This window comes from Nothoprocta perdicaria, unplaced genomic scaffold, assembly GCF_003342845.1.
Source record: "Nothoprocta perdicaria isolate Ctin4 unplaced genomic scaffold, notPer1 scaffold_43, whole genome shotgun sequence".
Taxonomy (NCBI): domain Eukaryota; kingdom Metazoa; phylum Chordata; class Aves; order Tinamiformes; family Tinamidae; genus Nothoprocta; species Nothoprocta perdicaria.
In genome coordinates this window covers 4,462,753-4,480,535 of record NW_020455677.1, presented here as the reverse complement: position 1 = coordinate 4,480,535, position 17,783 = coordinate 4,462,753, and the positions used below count along the sequence as shown (strand labels likewise).

The 17,783-nt window shown below is 35.8% G+C and overlaps 1 protein-coding gene across 1 annotated transcript in view; it reads left to right on the top strand.

Annotated features, from left to right (window-relative positions):
* The window catches only part of BABAM2 (BRISC and BRCA1 A complex member 2), a 155,343-nt gene that overhangs the window by 112,868 nt on the left and 24,692 nt on the right, over positions 1–17,783 (top strand). Inside the window, exons 8-10 of the mRNA XM_026046226.1 lie at positions 2,272–2,371; positions 4,306–4,376; positions 5,885–5,967. Coding sequence (XP_025902011.1) covers positions 2,272–2,371; positions 4,306–4,376; positions 5,885–5,967 — 254 coding nt within the window. The remainder of the gene's footprint in view (positions 1–2,271; positions 2,372–4,305; positions 4,377–5,884; positions 5,968–17,783) is intronic.

Genomic DNA, 17,783 nt, shown 5'->3' with positions numbered 1-17,783 from the left:
TCCCAAAACCCACACCTTGTAGCAATCTGTTTTTCATTTGAAGAGAGTTCTATGGGATTGACATGATTTATGTCAACATGTTTTTAAGTTTGACTGCTTTTGCAACTATGGGTATAGATAAAATRGGAAGCCCTTAGTCACAAACGATAATAATTCGGTCTGGACGATATATTGGAAACATGCAGTGCAGGAGTGGAATCTTTTTTGACTCTGAAATCTARTAGGAGTAACTCCTGATACTACCTATTGTAGCCGAAGGAGGAGTCCATGATTTCTTTTTTGGAAAAGAAATTCCCTCTTCAGGGAATCTCCATTCCCTCTTACTTGGAGTGCAAAATTGGGCTTTATGATAAATGAGGCAAGGTGGGCTGGACAATGCCATTTGCTCCATGTAGGAGGTTGGAAACACTTTATGGATGTATTCACACTCACATTTAAGGAATTTAATACATTTAAAACCACTGCCTGAAAGTGAGTTTTACAAGCTACTCATCACATATGAGGGAATAATATTTTGTGTTCCAACTCTATAAAGATTGATGGACCTAGTATACTTTCAAGTTTCTAAGAGTAAAATATGGTTTCAGAAATGATCCAACTTCCTAGTAATCTAATAGTCCTGCTCCACTGTCTTTGAACATCCACAAGGAGCAAAATTATATTCCCATGTTCTTGGTAGTAGTGGGGTTTTTTGTTGTTGTTATTTTTCTTTTTTTTTTTTTTTTTTTAAGGTTGTTATGTACTGAAGGCTTTTTTTTCATTCATCATTCATTTGGATATGCAAAATCCAGACCTGCAGAACTGTTCCATGTGGTGAAGAGTCTGCTGAACCCAGACTGTTTTGCCTGAGTAGCAGATTTCCATATATCTCATTATGAGGCACTTTTTTGATATTTGTTTAGACTCTGTTACATTGGAGGGATATTCGCCACTGTAGACCCTTATACCTCTTGAAGTCATATGCTATCAAAAACTGAAGAAAATACACCAGCAGATCCTGTTAGAGAATATAAGACTTATTTAGCAGAGAGGATGTTTGTTTCCAACCAATTTAAGCTTTTATGGAAACAACATTTAAACAGGAAGCCTTAAGTCATTTAGCTTTTCACGTTTTTTAATTGTACCCAACAAGATTCTGGATGTTTAACGAATGATGTAAGGCACACCATATAATGCAGATTGATGTCCCTTTTGGTTGATAGGAGACTATAAGAAAGATTTAGGTCAACAGTGCCAAAAGAAAGCATAGTGGACTTYAGTTGTAGCTTTATACAGGCCAGTTTAAATAAAAAGTGCTTGATCTTTACATATTGAAGAAGCTGTTGTCCTCAGCAGTAGTGGGCATCTCTCAATCTTCCTGTATATTATAAAGGCAGTTGATTAAGCTGAATAAATGCATCTCTGGTATCCTCTTATTTCTATTATTTGGGGTTTGAGTCTTTATGTTGTACATGGACTGAGTTAATTTCTTTGTCCATTTTATTTCCTTCCTGGGATGAACAGAATCATAGAATCTATAATCACAATTTAGAGGAAACCTGTGGAGCAGACCAAAACTTAGGAGAGATTGCCCACAGTCTTATTCAGTTGAGCTTGGGTATCTCCAAAGATGTAGATACCACAGCTAGTATTTGATTGCTCACTTGTCATGGCCCTTACATGAAGAGCAGGTCAAAAAAAGAATTCTGAGAGGTGCTCGTTCATGATAAGTTTCTCCTCACTASGCTTTGGGTTGCAAAGTAAAATAATTGGATATCCATAGGGATGTGATCGTCTGTACAGTCAGTTATGATTGACCTGATGGTATTAATTTGAACACCWAGGATAAGGAGGAGAATATTCTTTGGCCATTTAGAAACCGTGTTACTAAATAACTTGGTGGACTGTGACTAAGTTGCTAATGGCTGTTGAAAGATGTTTCCACTGTCCAGTGTATGAGARAATCAAAATCCTCCCCTTCCAGCTCTAACAAGATGCCTTAACTACAATGCTTATTGAGGAGGACTTAAAAAAAACATTAATTGTTGACAATGAAAAATAGTTTCTTGGAAAAATGCTTTTCATTGATGATATTGATTAAAAGGGGGAGAAGTAGGATAACATAATTGTATAGACAGTGTCACTCAATACCTGTTGTATCACCATGGCATAATAAATACATTTCCTTGTTACGGAACTCATTTTTCAATTTAGAGAAAGAAGAGAAAATGTAAAGATCACTTTGAAATCCTAAGGACTCGGTGATGTACTTCTAAATAACTTTCTTTCCAGTGCTCTTGGAGGATCATCCGCCCTTCACATCCCAGCCTTTCCTGGTGGAGGTTGTCTTATCGACTATGTACCCCAAGTATGCCAGCTACTAACAAACAAGGTAAGCTTATAACTTACCTTGCCCTACACGTTGTACTATAGTAACACACTATACCACTTCCATAGGCATGTTTTTTCCTCTGTCAGGTGGTTCAARTAAGGTGTACTTAAGGTAAGCTATCCAAGGAGTAACTTCCAGCATAATAATTGGGCACCAAAAGAGTGTGGTGAATGTAATTAATCTTTCAGGTAAATAAGCCTTCATATCATGCCCTGGATTTGGTGTTTGGATTGTGATTTGTTACAGTTAGAATAAAATGTTATTGTAGCTCTTTTGCTAGAAAATGCAAAAGTATAGTTCATCTCTTAAAACTCTATCTAAAGTGTTGTACCATAATCATCATTGGAGATTTTGACAGTATAGGAAACAATTCAGTGGTTTTCATCTTAGATATTTACCCCAAAGTAACTTACTCAGCAGCCTRCTAGGATGTTTATAAAGTAATAGCTGCTTAGTGTTGCATGTACTRAAAAGTTTGTGTTCTGGTTGACATAATGTTTTGAGAAAAAAAGAACAAATATGTATTCTAAAGTCTTTTCCATTATTTGAGTATAACCTTCAATATAAAGCTTAGGAGCCCTCATCCAGGAATCTATCTATTATAGACTTCCCATTTGTATTTAGATAGGATTTTCACTATTGTTTGTCCAAAGGAGAAAAATAAAATCATCTTTCAGAAAAAGTTGTTTAAAAAGTGCTTCCATAATTATATTGGAATCTATCTTTAGAGTTGTTTTTGTTGTGGTTTTCTGTTAAAATTACTTTCTGTTTTTAAAATCTGCATGCACACAGGACTGTTTTTATCCTTTTTTAAACAAAGTCCCTTAAGCAAACTTATCATATGTTTTCCTTTTCCCAAAATAACATTTCAGATCCCACACAAAGCCTTCAAAATAATCATAGTTTTCATAAAATTAAATAAGTCTTATTTTATAAATAGAATAATTTTACTTTAAGGGGTACAACGTAGCTCTCGGCAATGATTGTATCAAGGCCTTTTCAAAAAATTTAGAAAAGCATTTGCCAGCTAAGGAATTCTGATATTACCATAGCCAAGATAAATAACATGTGCATATATTCCTCCTTTTCATGTTCAGTGGGGAGAAAGTCTTTTAAAATGTTAGTTTTCATTCTGGAAGGCAAAGGGATTTACATAAGAAATCCAGCATGGAGTCATTCTGTTTGTAACTGGTTGTAAACCAGATGCTCTTTCAACCTGGCAGGGGCAACGTGTGTGTTGTTTCTGCTACGGGTCGTACCCTGTTCGTGCTACCCAGCTAAGCAGTCCCATTCAAATCAGCAAGAAAACATACACAGCTCAAAGAGAATTTTGCCTCAAGTCTTCCAAATTTAGCATTGTTGGATTTTGTCTGTGCCAGGATGGAAGCCTTTTGAAACYCCAAATGCCTCAGAACTTGATGCTCACGACTGAGTAGGTGGCTCCCTGAGTCAGCATGAAACCAGTGAGGAAGCTCAGTGTAAGGAGATTTTGTTGGAGGTTCAGTCTTCAGAAGACACCTGAGATCACATCAGTGATTTTTTTTTTCTTATAACCAGGATGTTATTTTGACACTTACATGGGTTATTGTATTTTGCCTATCACAGCTTCGTGCTCCAACTTCAGGTAGGCAAGGCAGTGCACTTCTTTTCTTCACTCTTTACCTTGCTTAGTTAAACTGTGCTTCAGTGGATTGTGAAATACTGCTTTTTGCATAGAAGTGAGTGAAGACATTCCTGTGTGTGCAAGATTTTCTGTGTACAAGATCCACTCTTTAGTTTAAAGCTAATTTAGGATAAATCATGCAAGCTAAATGTAGGATTCAGAATTATTACTATGTCAAAAATAAATCTTCCTTAACAAGGAATATATGACAAATTGAGAACACTTAGTTTTTCTAAAGTTTTTATAGCTTTGGATTTTCTTTTTCTTTAAGGTACAGTATGTTATTCAGGGATACCACAAAAGAAGAGAGTATATCGCAGCTTTCCTGAGTCATTTTGGAACGTAAGTTTTCTTTTAATGGATTATATTTTGTAGTATGGGAAAAGATGTTATTTTCTGCACATTGTCTTTGATTATGTAACTAATTTCTAGTTTGTAATTTGAAATTTGGCCATTATTTTTTCAGAATGATGTGTATGCATTCTCTCTAGATTTTAAAATTGATATGAAGTGTTACTTCACTTAAGTGTCAGCTGCCAATCTGATTTTACTCAGAAAACCTGTGCAAAAGAACCTTTTTTTTTTTCTTTTTTTCCCCCTCCTGGAAAAAAAAGTAGTGTTTGAAGTGCATTAGGGATAGAGAAGTGGGGTCCAGTTCCAAACCTAGCAGGAGCCAGAACCTGCAGTTTGGCTTAAAGGCTGGCAGACCCTCTGCTCTCACATTCAGTAATTTCTTATCCATTGAGAGAAGGGGCCATCRTTTCCTCTTGAATTCCTGCAGTTGGAAGGTCCACAGCCTGACATACCTGAGATGTTGACACATGAGAGTCACGAATCACCTGACTGGAGTGCCTTACCCCTGTGAAAGGGAGGAGCTTTGGTTTTTCCCCCTGAATTCTGATTTCAGGAAGTGTCCAGGAGCTGATGTGACATGGATTACCTCATCAGCTCTGTCTTGCCACATTGTGCGGAAGGATTTCTCCTTCTCCTTGGTGATTCCAAACTCTGTGAATATCAGAAACACCTAAAGCTCAAGTATCTCAAAGAGTAGAAAAAGAGTTTTTGATATGCACACAAATTTTGTACAGCTGTAGGTAGATAACAATGACTTGAACTTGATGCAGACCCTGGACATGTAATGTGTTTAAAAATATGACYTTTTTTTCTTCTGAAAATTATTTGATTCACTCTAGAGTGCAGAAATGGCCCAGGTGTGCCAGGTTTCTTTGCCACCTTTTCATTTCCCTTGTGAAGCACTTTCAGAGTTCTGATACTGCTTCACACTTCTAGCAAATGCCATCTTCTGATCGCTGAAGGCTTTTTGTTTTTTCTACTGAATCAGTATTCAGGCTATATTTCTTTTTGTTATACTTTTATGCTGAAGCTTTTCTTATATATTTTCTTTTGAATTTTCAAATTTAAAATCTACTGCTTTGCATTTTCAATTTTATCTTATGTCCCCTATTGCAGAGATGATAATTTATCTTCATATGAGTAACATATGAGGTACTTTCTACTAATGTACACTTACCAACAATTTATTACTGCAAATGTCATTAGCAGCTCTCATTATATTCTAAAATGTATTTGTGTAAATTGAATATAACTTTTTTATCAGGTAAAGAACCTCCAGTACAGCAACATAAATAAGAAAATTATTAAGCTTAAAAATTTARTTGAAGTTTGGCTACAAAATTATTGCAGTTAGTAAAATTAGTATTGGAAATTTCTAAAGAGACAAGCAGAAGAAAAACAAACACAATAATCCAGGCTTTACATTTTTATTACATAGTAGTGGAATTAATGCTATGTAAAAATTGAATTCATTTTTTTATGTTTCTTGTTGCTAGTGGTGTGGTGGAATACGATGCAGAAGGCTTCACAAAACTCACTCTGTTGCTGATGTGGAAAGACTTTTGCTTCCTTGTTCACAGTGAGTAACTCTGCCTCGGGCATAAATTTCTATCCTCTTGAAGATATGAGTTCAAAAGGRAAAAAATACAATTACAGGAAACAATTTAAAAGTTTTAGCTATTTTTATCCAGTGCTTAATGTATTTTTGATGTGTCCGTGACACTTCGAAAACACAAAATCTTGGTTATGCTTGGAGAGAGGAGCTTGCTTTATGGATAGCACATTCTGCCTGCTTTGCAGAAAACCAAAGGTGTTCTGGGAACTTTCTCTAGGAACTTCACCCAGACTTAAGCTCACAGCTGTAACTTCTGCTATCAAACTGTCAACAAGGCAGCAATAATGAGGATATGTGATCACTGAATACCTAGAATGATGTATAGTTGTTAAGAGTTAATACATTGATAGGGCTAGTAGTGACTCTTGAGTGTAGGGAAAATACATTAAGAAAATTATTTTTAAAAGGTGCTGTTACTTAAATATATAGGAATTACTTTATGTAGAGTGTGGTTCTGTTGCTGTCTTACATATGTTAACTTAAACAGAAATTAATATTTTTCCCCTTACAGTAATGTGAAAAATCACAGCTTTCAAAGGTATTTTGATTTGGGATAATTCAGTCATCTTAGACTTGAACCTTACAATTCTTATCTCTTTGTTTAAAATAATTACAATACAAAATAGATATCTGCAACTATTAAACTGTTATTGGTTCATGCTTTAGCTCTGGAATATTTCGTATTACATTTGTTTTGATTATGGGTTAGCTTTCCATGTGGAAAAAATAGTGACATCTTAATTTATACCAGGTTTTTAGAGCAAGAAATGAGAACTGCTGTTATTCAGAGAGATCCTGTGCCATGTTGTGTAAAAAATCCAAAAACAGTCTCACAGATCCTCTTCTTCTTATCATCTAGGAGATTGAGACTGTAAAGAATTCTGTTCTTCAGAAGTGTAGAAAATACAAATTTGAAATCAGTTTGCAGYGTGTTTATATTATTTACATTGTGGAAAACACAAAATGAATCTGATACRGTTGGAGAAATTGCCCTTATTACATCTTTTTTCTTTTTCATTATTATACAGTTTCTCCTACGGGATGCTACTTTTCTTTCTGTACAACCTTCTTGAAGATTCCCAAGTTAGTCCTGAATACATTTAATTTGCATTTATTGGTGTTAATAATTGTGGATTTGATTTTGCCTCAGGATAATATAACTTAATGAATGGTGAAGCAGATAGTTTTCAGGGGAATCAAAATTCAAATGTCTGTCAGATAACAGAGTAGATTTTAACTGTAAAGTAATATTCAGAGTGCTCAATTTAACTAGCATAAAGCCCATGAAAGCTACAATTATAACTGAATGGTTTATCACTATGTATTAACCCTGTGGCCTTAAAAATCATACAGTAGCTTAGCTCTATAAGCCATTGCATCACTTGCTTGTTGAACAATTCCCTGCAAAAACCATTTTTGTTTCATGTACTAAAGGATATTGCAATGAAAGGACTGAAACCTGCACTTCATTTCCTGAGTGAAGTAATGCAGGCTTTCATCTCTTAACCACTGACATTACCATGTATATTATGGTTGAATATTTAGCAAGCGTCTAATAAAATGTCTGGGAGAGATAGCCATGAGTTGAAACTGTTCTCCTTTATTTATCTACTAGTATGCAGAGAAAGCATTCAAAGAAAAATAAATAGGCTGTGTACTGCAAGCACTATGGCAGATCAAGTGAAAGGAACCAGAGCAAATTTTACTGGTGTCTTAATTTAGGCTAAAAATTTAGACTTAGGGTGAGATTATGAGCTATTTAAACTCTATTTATATATTTATGGGTGAATTTTTTTTCAGATATTTTCATCAGAGTTTCAAACTTCTTCAGAAACCAGCAAGTGAAAAATACTAAAAATGATCTGAAATTATTCAGAATAGTTTTACTGAGTAAATTGAGTTAAAGAAAAAGAGGCTTTCTGGACAGAAACTGGAAATAAACTGGAGAATAATTCTGGAGTGCAAAAGTCCAGAAATCTCAGAACAGTTTTTCTTGCTAAAAAGAAATACATGTATATGGCTTGTTCAATCATTACAGAATGAGCAAAGTCACAAAGTCTCCCCCCTTACCTTAAAACACAAGAGAATTACCTAGTTGTCAACTTAATCATGAAAATAATGTACCAGCTGAAGTTATTCTATTAGATCAAAGAGTACTCAATGGAACTATTGTTTTAGTGGTTTAGTTCTAAGATTAATCAAGTTCTTTCAAACACATAGCAGAAGCAGTGAACTTTCAGAGAAGCTCTTGAGTTCATGTGGAAGAGGAAGTCGTTAATCAGGCTTAATGCTCTTGGTATTGATCTTGTTTACGTGTAAACTTGAGCATGAGGTTCTGTAAGTAAACTTCAATGTACTGCTCATTTCTTTCTCTCCTTAATTATATATCAGCTATGATTTGTTTCTTGACATATGATAGATGTTCCATGCAAAGAGTCTGTGTGTATACCTTATGTAAATGTAGACACAAATAAGGATGCACAAGTAAGAATTAAATAGTCATGCTGGTATGGACACAAGAGTAGGACTTCAAACCAATTTCTAAATAGAGTTTTTAAAATTTAATTTTTATCTTACAAGATTTTTAGGATATCAACACAAAGGACTCTGACAGCAGTTCAGAATGATTGCTATTTAAAATACTGTGCAAGACATCTTGAAAAAGACAAAATGAAAAGGTTTTGTTTCAGTGCACAGTGTTTATGGGGATGGAGAATGTTGGGAATTCCTGCTCTTTCTATCTTAAGTTTATATGCAATCTCCAAGCTAGCTGAAGTTGATGGGAACCCTTGCCACTTTGGCTAATTGCAGGGATATTTGACCTCTGTGTTCAGTAACATCAGTGACAAGGTGGTCATGTGAAAGGTAAAAGCGTAATTAACTTCCTCGCTATGGGAGTGCCAACTGAAGGAGCTTTTTGTCCACCCTTCTAGCTGTCTGTGCACTTCTGTGACAACCTGTATTAAAGAACAGAAGAGAATGGGCAGCATTAGGCATCTCAAAAGAATGCTTTATTTTTATTTTATTTTTATTTTTTTTTTATTTTCCGCCCTCTGGGAAGCAGAAGCAGGCATAGGGCCTTGGAGTCTATATCTGGATGGTCTGGCTGTGGGCAGGCAGCCTTTCTGAATTCCCCCTCTTTGATACAAGCCATCAATGCCAGCTTCTGCTACATTCCTGTTTGGATATTGCTATCTGCACAAATTTGTCAGCAGAACAATTTGTGACAGCTCTGTTGAGACAGCTTCTGTGGTTTGCATTGATGGCCTGAGCTAAGCAACTGGGAATTGCTCACATGAACCCCCTCTGGATCAAGATTAGCACATCTGCCTGCAGTCTTGGAAAGGAAGCAGAAAGCAGCTCGAAAAGTAAAGACACAGRCAAAGAATTTTTGGTAACCGTGTTGTCACATGAGGGTGATGGGAGATGGAGAGGGGAAGAGTTTGCAGGGAGAAAGCTGGAAAGACAGGTTTATTACACTCCTGTGCAAGGAAACCAGCTTGTTCCAGGAGCGTTCAGAAAAATAGCAATGCCCTGTACATTAACAGAAATTACTTTGAAGCACTAACTCAGTGTCGTCTTGAAACAGAGACAAGCCATGATGCTTCAGAGATRGGTTTATTCACTCAGGAGGGCAACAGTAATCCTTAGAATGTAGATATTTGCCGACTTTTCCAAGAGCTGATACAGGTTAAGATTTTACTTACCTCTTGAAGAAGATTGTGCCTATCTGGAAAGTCAGTTGAACTAGTGCACATTGTGAACTGCTTCAGCTCTTCCTCCAGCAGCAGCTTAAATAAACCAGTGAACTTTGTAGTAGTAAATTGCTGCTGAGGAGGTTTGGTAAAGTCTTAAATGGAAGTTGTTTGCTGGGTGAACATGTGTCTGATCACTTAATGTTTGGTATTTGAGTTTAGGAGAGCTTATGAAACAAGCAATAGTATTTTCTTTCATACAAGATTGTACTTATTATTTTCCTTTCTGAAATTGTTTCTGCAGATTCYTGTTTCAAAAATCACATGCCTACCACACAAACTCCAGAGCTGCTGAGATAATAAAAGTGTTTAAGGAAGTATTGTTTGAGTAATTTGGAACCCCAGGCGTAAAACTATTTCCTGTAAACGTGTTAGTAAACTTTATCTGTCAATAGTTTTGGCTCTAAAGTCCTCTCCTATGTAGGGACCTTTAGGTCTTGTTAAATGTGAATGTTAAAGTAGTTCATGTTTGTTGTTTTGATGTAGTTTTTAGTGCCGCAGGAATAGGCTCATTGGCTGAGGCTCCTAYGTGCTGCAGGAGTGTGAATAATCATTTGAGTGGGTTTGGTAGCTTTAGAGAATTTTCATTGTTTTTTCTTTCATGTTAGACTTGCTCGTATGTCTTTTGGAAGCTCCTCTTGATCAGTATCAGCACCTGGCAGTGATCGTGCTTAACACTTAAAATTCCAGGAAAAAACCTTGGAGGGAAATGAGACTTCATTAGCCTCAATTTAGTTAGTTGGTCTGTGCAAAAAGAAGCCTCTACAAGAAGAGGTATGGGAGAAGAGACTGATTTTTTCCCCCTGCCGTTTTTCTGAGAAGGGGCAAAATGTTCAGTATTTACATGAGAGAACTTTTATGTGTTTTCATGTCTTGGTGGACTTTCTGAAGAGGTTTTTTGACTTACTAAATGGTGCTTATTTTAAAATTATTCTCGTTGTTCCTTAAATGAGAATGGGAATGTATGATTGTATGGAAACCAAGAGGGAAGGAAAAAAGACAGCATGTGACAATGTAAGTAACACAAGGTATAGGAGAAACAGAGTGTCTGGTCATCTCGGGGGGAAAAAAAAAGCAGCAGAGATATCAAGCATAAAAAATAAATATTTCAGGAGTCCAGTCCAGAGTGAGATGCTCCATACTGATTTTAAAAAGTCAAAAGTCAGCAAAGTTTGGATGGAGAAGCTGTTTCACTCTTAGAGAAACTGAATTCTGTCAAAGCCTCAGTGGTGTATAACTGTGCCTGGTAGAAGTTAAAAGTCATTAAGATCTTATGCTTCAGAGTAATTCATTAAATGTATAATAAGTGTCTGGCCTGAGATTGGTTGTCTTCTCTTATTCTGTCAGTGCTTTTAGTACTGAGAACTACTCAAAGAACATGTATTTATTTGAATCTCATCTTGAAAGTTCCTGATCACATGCAGCTCTGTCTAGAGCAAAAATCACCCTGGAGCAGAGGCTGGTGTTGTGCTTTTTCTTATCCAAAAGCATTGTCACAATGCCAACAAATTCAAAAGGATAAAGCTTTGTGAGGCATTTAGTGAGGTGCATCAGTCCCTGAGGCCGATGAGCGCTGCAGATACCTTGTGCCCCTGGGGATCAGGCTGCGTGATGGAGAGAGCCTGAGTCACAGGCCCCCAGCTTGGCACTTAGCTAGGCAGAGTCACAGCCACCTCCCATTAGGCACATTCAAATAGGCACAGCCACATTAGACACGTGAATTAGCCTTTCCCTGATTATTTTTATCTGTTGCTTATTTTTTCCCTTTATATAAAGAGACAGTTCCAGCTAGATTTAGTATGCAATTTATATTGAAATCTATTTTTTTTTGTTGTTGTTTTTAAGTGTATTTCAAACATCCTTTTCTTCTGGTTCCATGTGAGATATTTACTTTTATATGAACTGAATGAGCTTTTCCATATTTTGGGACTTGAAATAGAGACAAGTAGAGCTTCAAACAGAAGTGCTTCTTCTTCCTCTTGTTCTATTTCTCTGTGTTCATTTTGTAAAGTTGTCACTCACTCTAAACTCTGTTAGGCTCATATTTTAAATACTGTTTTGTAAAAAAAGACTACAGAGAGAGGATGTACTATAAAACTCAATATGAACAGCAACAAATAACTATAGTGATGAAAACTAAATTTTACAATTATATTATGATAATCTGTTATAATGGTGGAGTGATAAGCATTTTTCAGTGCTGTTTTGCAGTTGAAAATATCTTTTAATTTCTAAGAAACACATATATTTGCTATACCTTTAAAAGTATATTATATTGCCRTAGACATTAAATGATGTTCTTCCAGGAACTAGACTGAAACTTTTTTTAATAAATTCTTGAAGAGTTGCATTTTTCAGAAAAGTGAACTATTGCTGTCTCTTATCTAATAGTTCTGTCTAGCTAGAATACCGCTACTATGTGCCCGAGTATATGGCAGCTTACTAATAAATTCTCACAAAATGTGCCTGATGATATGATCTTATATATTTAATTTTGGAAAAAATTACATAGGCCACATAAAAAGTCCCTAGCAGAGCTGGGACTCAAATTCAGATTTTTTTAGTACTTTTTCTTCTTTCTCTTTATGAATGTATGTCTCTGTATTTTGGCATTGTCTCACATGGCATTCACAGATGAAGTTTTTCTTYAAGAATTACATTAAAGCTGTGATATATAGCAAGGTGAAAAATTTCTTGGAATAGCAAGTAGAAAACAAATATATTGTTTTCAATCTGGAAAGGGAATGGTGAGCTTGCATTTCACAGGGATTTGTCCTGGGTTCAATACCAGGAAATATTTTCAGAAAAGAACAGAGTGATACAGCACACCATATGGTTATTAGAGGTGTAAAATTTCTAGAAATAAGAGCTTCATTAATTAAAAAAAATTACTTCCCTGTCCCCTTCCTTTTTCCCCATGGTGATAATTATCATCAAACTAAGCTTTATCTAGGTATCCGTATGTAATGCAGAAATGGCACACAAACATGACTGCTAAAGGCTTCTTATGAAAGAGATAAATATTAAAAATTCTTTTGAATGATAATAAATATACCCTGTATTAGAGATGGAGCTCTCACAAAGATCTGCCTAAATGCAGGAGAGGGTGGTTGAGCTGCTGGAACTTGAACATACCAATACTGTCAACTGGTAAAAACACGTTTTGTTTAAGAGCTTAGAAATAACCTATAAAACAAGGGCCCAGCATATCACCATAGGTCATATTTCTAAAATAAACCTGGATAATGAATGTGATTTCTCATATATTATAGAACACAGGACATTACCAGTGGTCATATAGTCTTGTATAGTCCTCTTGCATAAAGAAATTACAGCCACCTAAGGTTAGACATTGTTAGGCATAGGAACTTCATTAAAATGGACATTGGGAAATGTCTACATACTACACATAGGAAATAGGAACAAAAAAGAAAATCTCAGGACCATTGAGGTTGGAAGGAACCTCTAAAAATTTTGTATTCTACTCCACAAACATACTTCAAGCAGGTTTTTTTCTAATATTTAAATGGAGCTTCTGTATTTCTCTGTACACCACGAGGTCTGTCTTCCACATGCACACTGCTGCCATGCACACTGATGCAGAGAGGGCACACTCATACACTTCCAGGGGAAAAATGGTAAGTTATAAGTTATAATAATTCAGGAGTAGGATAGGAGCTGTGAGCTTAGAGGATGGTAAAGTAGAGTTCAGTTTGGCTTTAAAAATATGTAGAGTGGTATGTTCAGAAATGCCAAATGAAATTTTAGAGAATAGCTTAGGCAAAAACATATCAGAAATGTTTTAAATATAATTGGTACTGGTTTGAGTCAAAGGGATGTATGAGTGATCAGGGTCCTTTCCAGKGTTATTTCCTGTGGTTTCAATGAGGATAATAGACATGGTATTCTTCTGTAATCTCTAGAAAAAAAAAGGAACTAAATTTTACTTTGACAATGGAATTGTGAATTCAAATCTAACTGCAGAGCTAAAATTTTGCTTATTGAAACATATACCCACTCTCAAAGAAGTGGCCAACTGAAGGTGTAACTCAAAATTCAGTGTGCAGATCTCAGCAGAGAGGAAGTTTTTTTAGGACTGGAGTGTGAAGACAGTTGGATTGGGCAAGATTGAACTCGGCTCTAACTTGAAAACTGCAAGACTGTGTGGAGTAGAGTTTGAAAAAAAATAAGGTAGCATGTGTGTCAACAAAAGTTTTGATTTGCAGGAAATTTCAACGGTGATCACAAATGAAGATGAAATAAATCAGTTTCAACTCTCAAGTAGCATTTAAAAGAAGGGAGAAAAGAAAAAGAGAACTATTTACAACCTTACTAAATTTAATAACAGTTTAAGGAAGTGTCAATGAGGGAAGCGAATGTTTTTACATTGCTGCTTTTTGGGGAAAAAAATGCTTTGAAAGTCTCCATATTCTGTTGGAATGTAATTTAAAGTGTCTCAACATTTATCTCTATACTGTGAGAGCAGAGGAAGAGATCTAGTCCCCCCTCCAGCAGCAGTGTGCTATGGTCACCAGCATGGACCAAGAGCAGGCACAGATTGCTTTTATGCTGATAGCAACTGCCTCTGCATTTAAAATATAACCTTCAAGTATAACTTCAGATAAGGAAGAAGCAGCTTTTAGTAGCATCAGTCTTATCACAAATGGAGAAGCTTATATAGTAACAGCTACAGCAGAAACAATGAAAGGAAATAAAAACATAAGGGGGAGGAAGATCTCTGTGAATTTCAGGTGAAAATAAGACTTATAGATGTCATGAGCTGAAACTAGTGAAGTAAACATAAAAATTCTTTGTTTTAGTTAAAATGATTATAGTTACAGGAATTAGAGAAGGAAAAGGTCTATGAAGTCATTATGTCAATTCTTTGGGCTCCATGTAGGATAATGGGATATTTTGTGGCATATTTTTAGCAGGYCACCCAGTCTTGTTGAAGTCCTAAAAGATATGATTTAGTTGAGGTGGGAAGTGATACTCCAAAGAGCTGCATTATAAAGCAGCTTTCAGGTTACGCTTACATCACCTTGTCATGGTCTCTGACCGTATAAATGAAAACTACCTGAAGAATCTGTTTGATCTATAACCTAGTTCCTCCATAAGACTAAACATGCAGCATATGAGTGTAACTTAAGGTAGTTAAACAATGAAAAGTCACATTTTAATGCTATTTTTGTAGTAATCATGGGGTACTTAAAAGCAAAGATGCAGACTGATAAAGACGTGGCATGTTTTTGCAAGCAATACAACCTACCTGTATCCAAAGAAAATTAGAACAATAGTAATTGTAAAAATTCTCATGGCTATTTGTGCTTAGTCTATATTGTAGTTCCTGTTATCAGTGGAATGAGAAGCACAAGATAAATACAGCAGAGCTCTTAAATAGAAAGGGTTGCATATTTAAAAAATAAAAATTCTAAGCAATGCATTTATTCCAGTCTCATTGCAATCCGCAAGATAAACAGATCCACCCACTATAATATGTAGGAACAGTTTATGCCATCACAAGTCATTGTTTCCATTATTCAGAAAGATTCATGGACTATATGAGAGCACTGGATTTAAAAATAACCACTTCTGTGTTTGAAGTTGGCTATTTCCAAAAAAAAAGGTGCAATGTGTTCAGAAAACACATTAAGAAAAGGAACTTTTTTTTTTTTTTAACCAACAGTGTCTGGAGCAAGAAGCACCAACTCCTGATTCCTGTGGCTAATCTGGTCCTGACTGACAATAACTGAAAGTCATTCTTGTCCAATTAACAAAAAATAAATAAGTTTTAATCAGTTTCCTGTGTTTCTTAAGGCCACAATGAACATTGTGATTATTATTTTATACTGAATATTTGCCAGCAGTTTCAATAACTGATAACTGATAATAGTCTCTTATTCTGGAGCTAGTGTGTTACAACTGATACTGAAAATTCCTCAACATTGTTCCTCATTTCTTATCCCAGCTGAATTCTTCCTAATGTGTTTCTAATAACATTATTTTCAAAATTTCTCCTTGGGTTCCTAACTTTCTTCCTGTTCTTAAATAGTACTCGTATTGGTAAAGGTCAAAAAGATTATCTTGACGTTAAAAGGATCAGTCTTTATGCCAATCCTGTTACAGGACTGACTCATTAGTTCTGTTGTCAAATGCATTTTCAGCGCAACATAGGGAACTGTGAATTTTATATTCACATAAATCCCCACGATCCCAAATACTGCTGCTGTTTCATTATTACAAACAACCAATAACACTTCTTTTTCTTGCTTCACCGATTAGTGTTTTATACTGTGTTAATATATAACTCATAGAGTTAAGAACAAAACAGTTGTCTCTCTTTTGGTAGTGTTTATATTTTTGGAAACATTTTGTCTGTAATTCATCATCTCATCTACTGCGTAAATGTTTGCTGATGGTGGGGCTATTTCACATAGCAATGGCAAACTTAATTAGTTCACAAACAACTGTGATTACCAGTACACCTTAAGTGCCGTGATTGTCTCTGCTAAAATTCCAGAAATAGCCTTTCATTTCACATTTGAAATTTTGAAATGTTGGGTTCAAAGTAGCATATTCTTGCAAAGAACCTGTTTTTCTCTAGCAGGGATATTATCCCTAATATACTTAATAAATTCTAACTCGTATGAATGTGTTCTGCAAATGTAAAGTCCCACACTAACGGCATTGGAATGTTATTTGTCATCCTTCCTCTCTTATTCTTACAAGGCTACCTCAGTACTGCCGCCAAAGCGGGAAAGCTGTGGCATTTTGCCATTTTATTTTGGGCCAAATTCACCTTTTTTTTTTTTTTTTTTTTTTTTTTTACCTTTTTTTTTTTCTTTTTTTTTTTTTACCGGAAGAATTTGGGCTAAAGGTCTTCGTGACAGCAGAGTCAAGGAAGGCAAAATCCTGCCCCTCCAGAGATTTGTGCTACCTACCACAGTCCCCAAAATGCTTGTGATTAAATCTGTTCAGGCTACTGTGTATGTGCAACGACTGGAATGATTTCTGTGGGGCCTTCACAAATTGCACTTCCATGTAAAATTGAAGATAGCTCTTTTCCCTGAAGTTAGATGAAGATTGCTCATCCACCATATAAGCTATTTGGTACAGCCTTCCCTACAGGAGAATTTGTCTCAGAAAATCTAACAGAAAACATCCATCTTTTTAAAGTAAAGTTTAATAGATATATAAAGAGAATTTTATAACATGACGTCTGTGTTACCACCAGTCCGGATTTCATGATGCAACATGGCCTTTCAACTTGTACATTCACGTTGGGTCTTGTCCACACGAACACTTGTCTAAATTTTAAGAACTCCTTTGTTTGGGGCTGTTGTTCAAATCCACAGGTCCTTCCCAGCGGCATGAACTAAGTTGCGACWAAAGGTCTGGGCTAGCAGGCAGAATATGAAATTCAGTGAACCAAAGAAAGAACAACCAAGAGGAAAATATACCAACAAGTAGATGGTCCAGAAGACTGAATTTCCTGATTTCAGCATGGCTTGCTTCCTTTATCCGGAATACTTGAATGCAAAAGCCAAAGCTCGACAAGTAAGGGATTTCAGGAAGAGGATGAACAGTGTCCTGACTAAGATTGGAAATTTGATTATAGCATGTCTTTGCTAAAACCCCTTTTTTTTTTCTGGTCAAACTAATTAAATGTATCTTCTACTAGTGTATTCTGAAGTGCCTACTGCCACAAGTGAAGGAGGGTTGGGTTTAGACATACAAAACATCAGTAGACCTGTTCACTATCTTTTCTTTATTCTTTCCTTCCTTGTCTGGAAAAGCATTTTTAAATAGTCTCTCACGTTATAAAGGTGGTGTGAAGCAAGTTTGATAATACTTTATGTAGGTACCATACCAAACCTTATGGTGATTGAAATCATCACACTGAAAAGTCCAGGAAGAAATGAGTCAGTATTTAATCAGAGCGAGCCATGAATATTAGGTAGTAAATAAACACACACAGGTAAAATCTGTCAGAGAAGATAGAGAGAGGATAGGTTCTCATTTGAT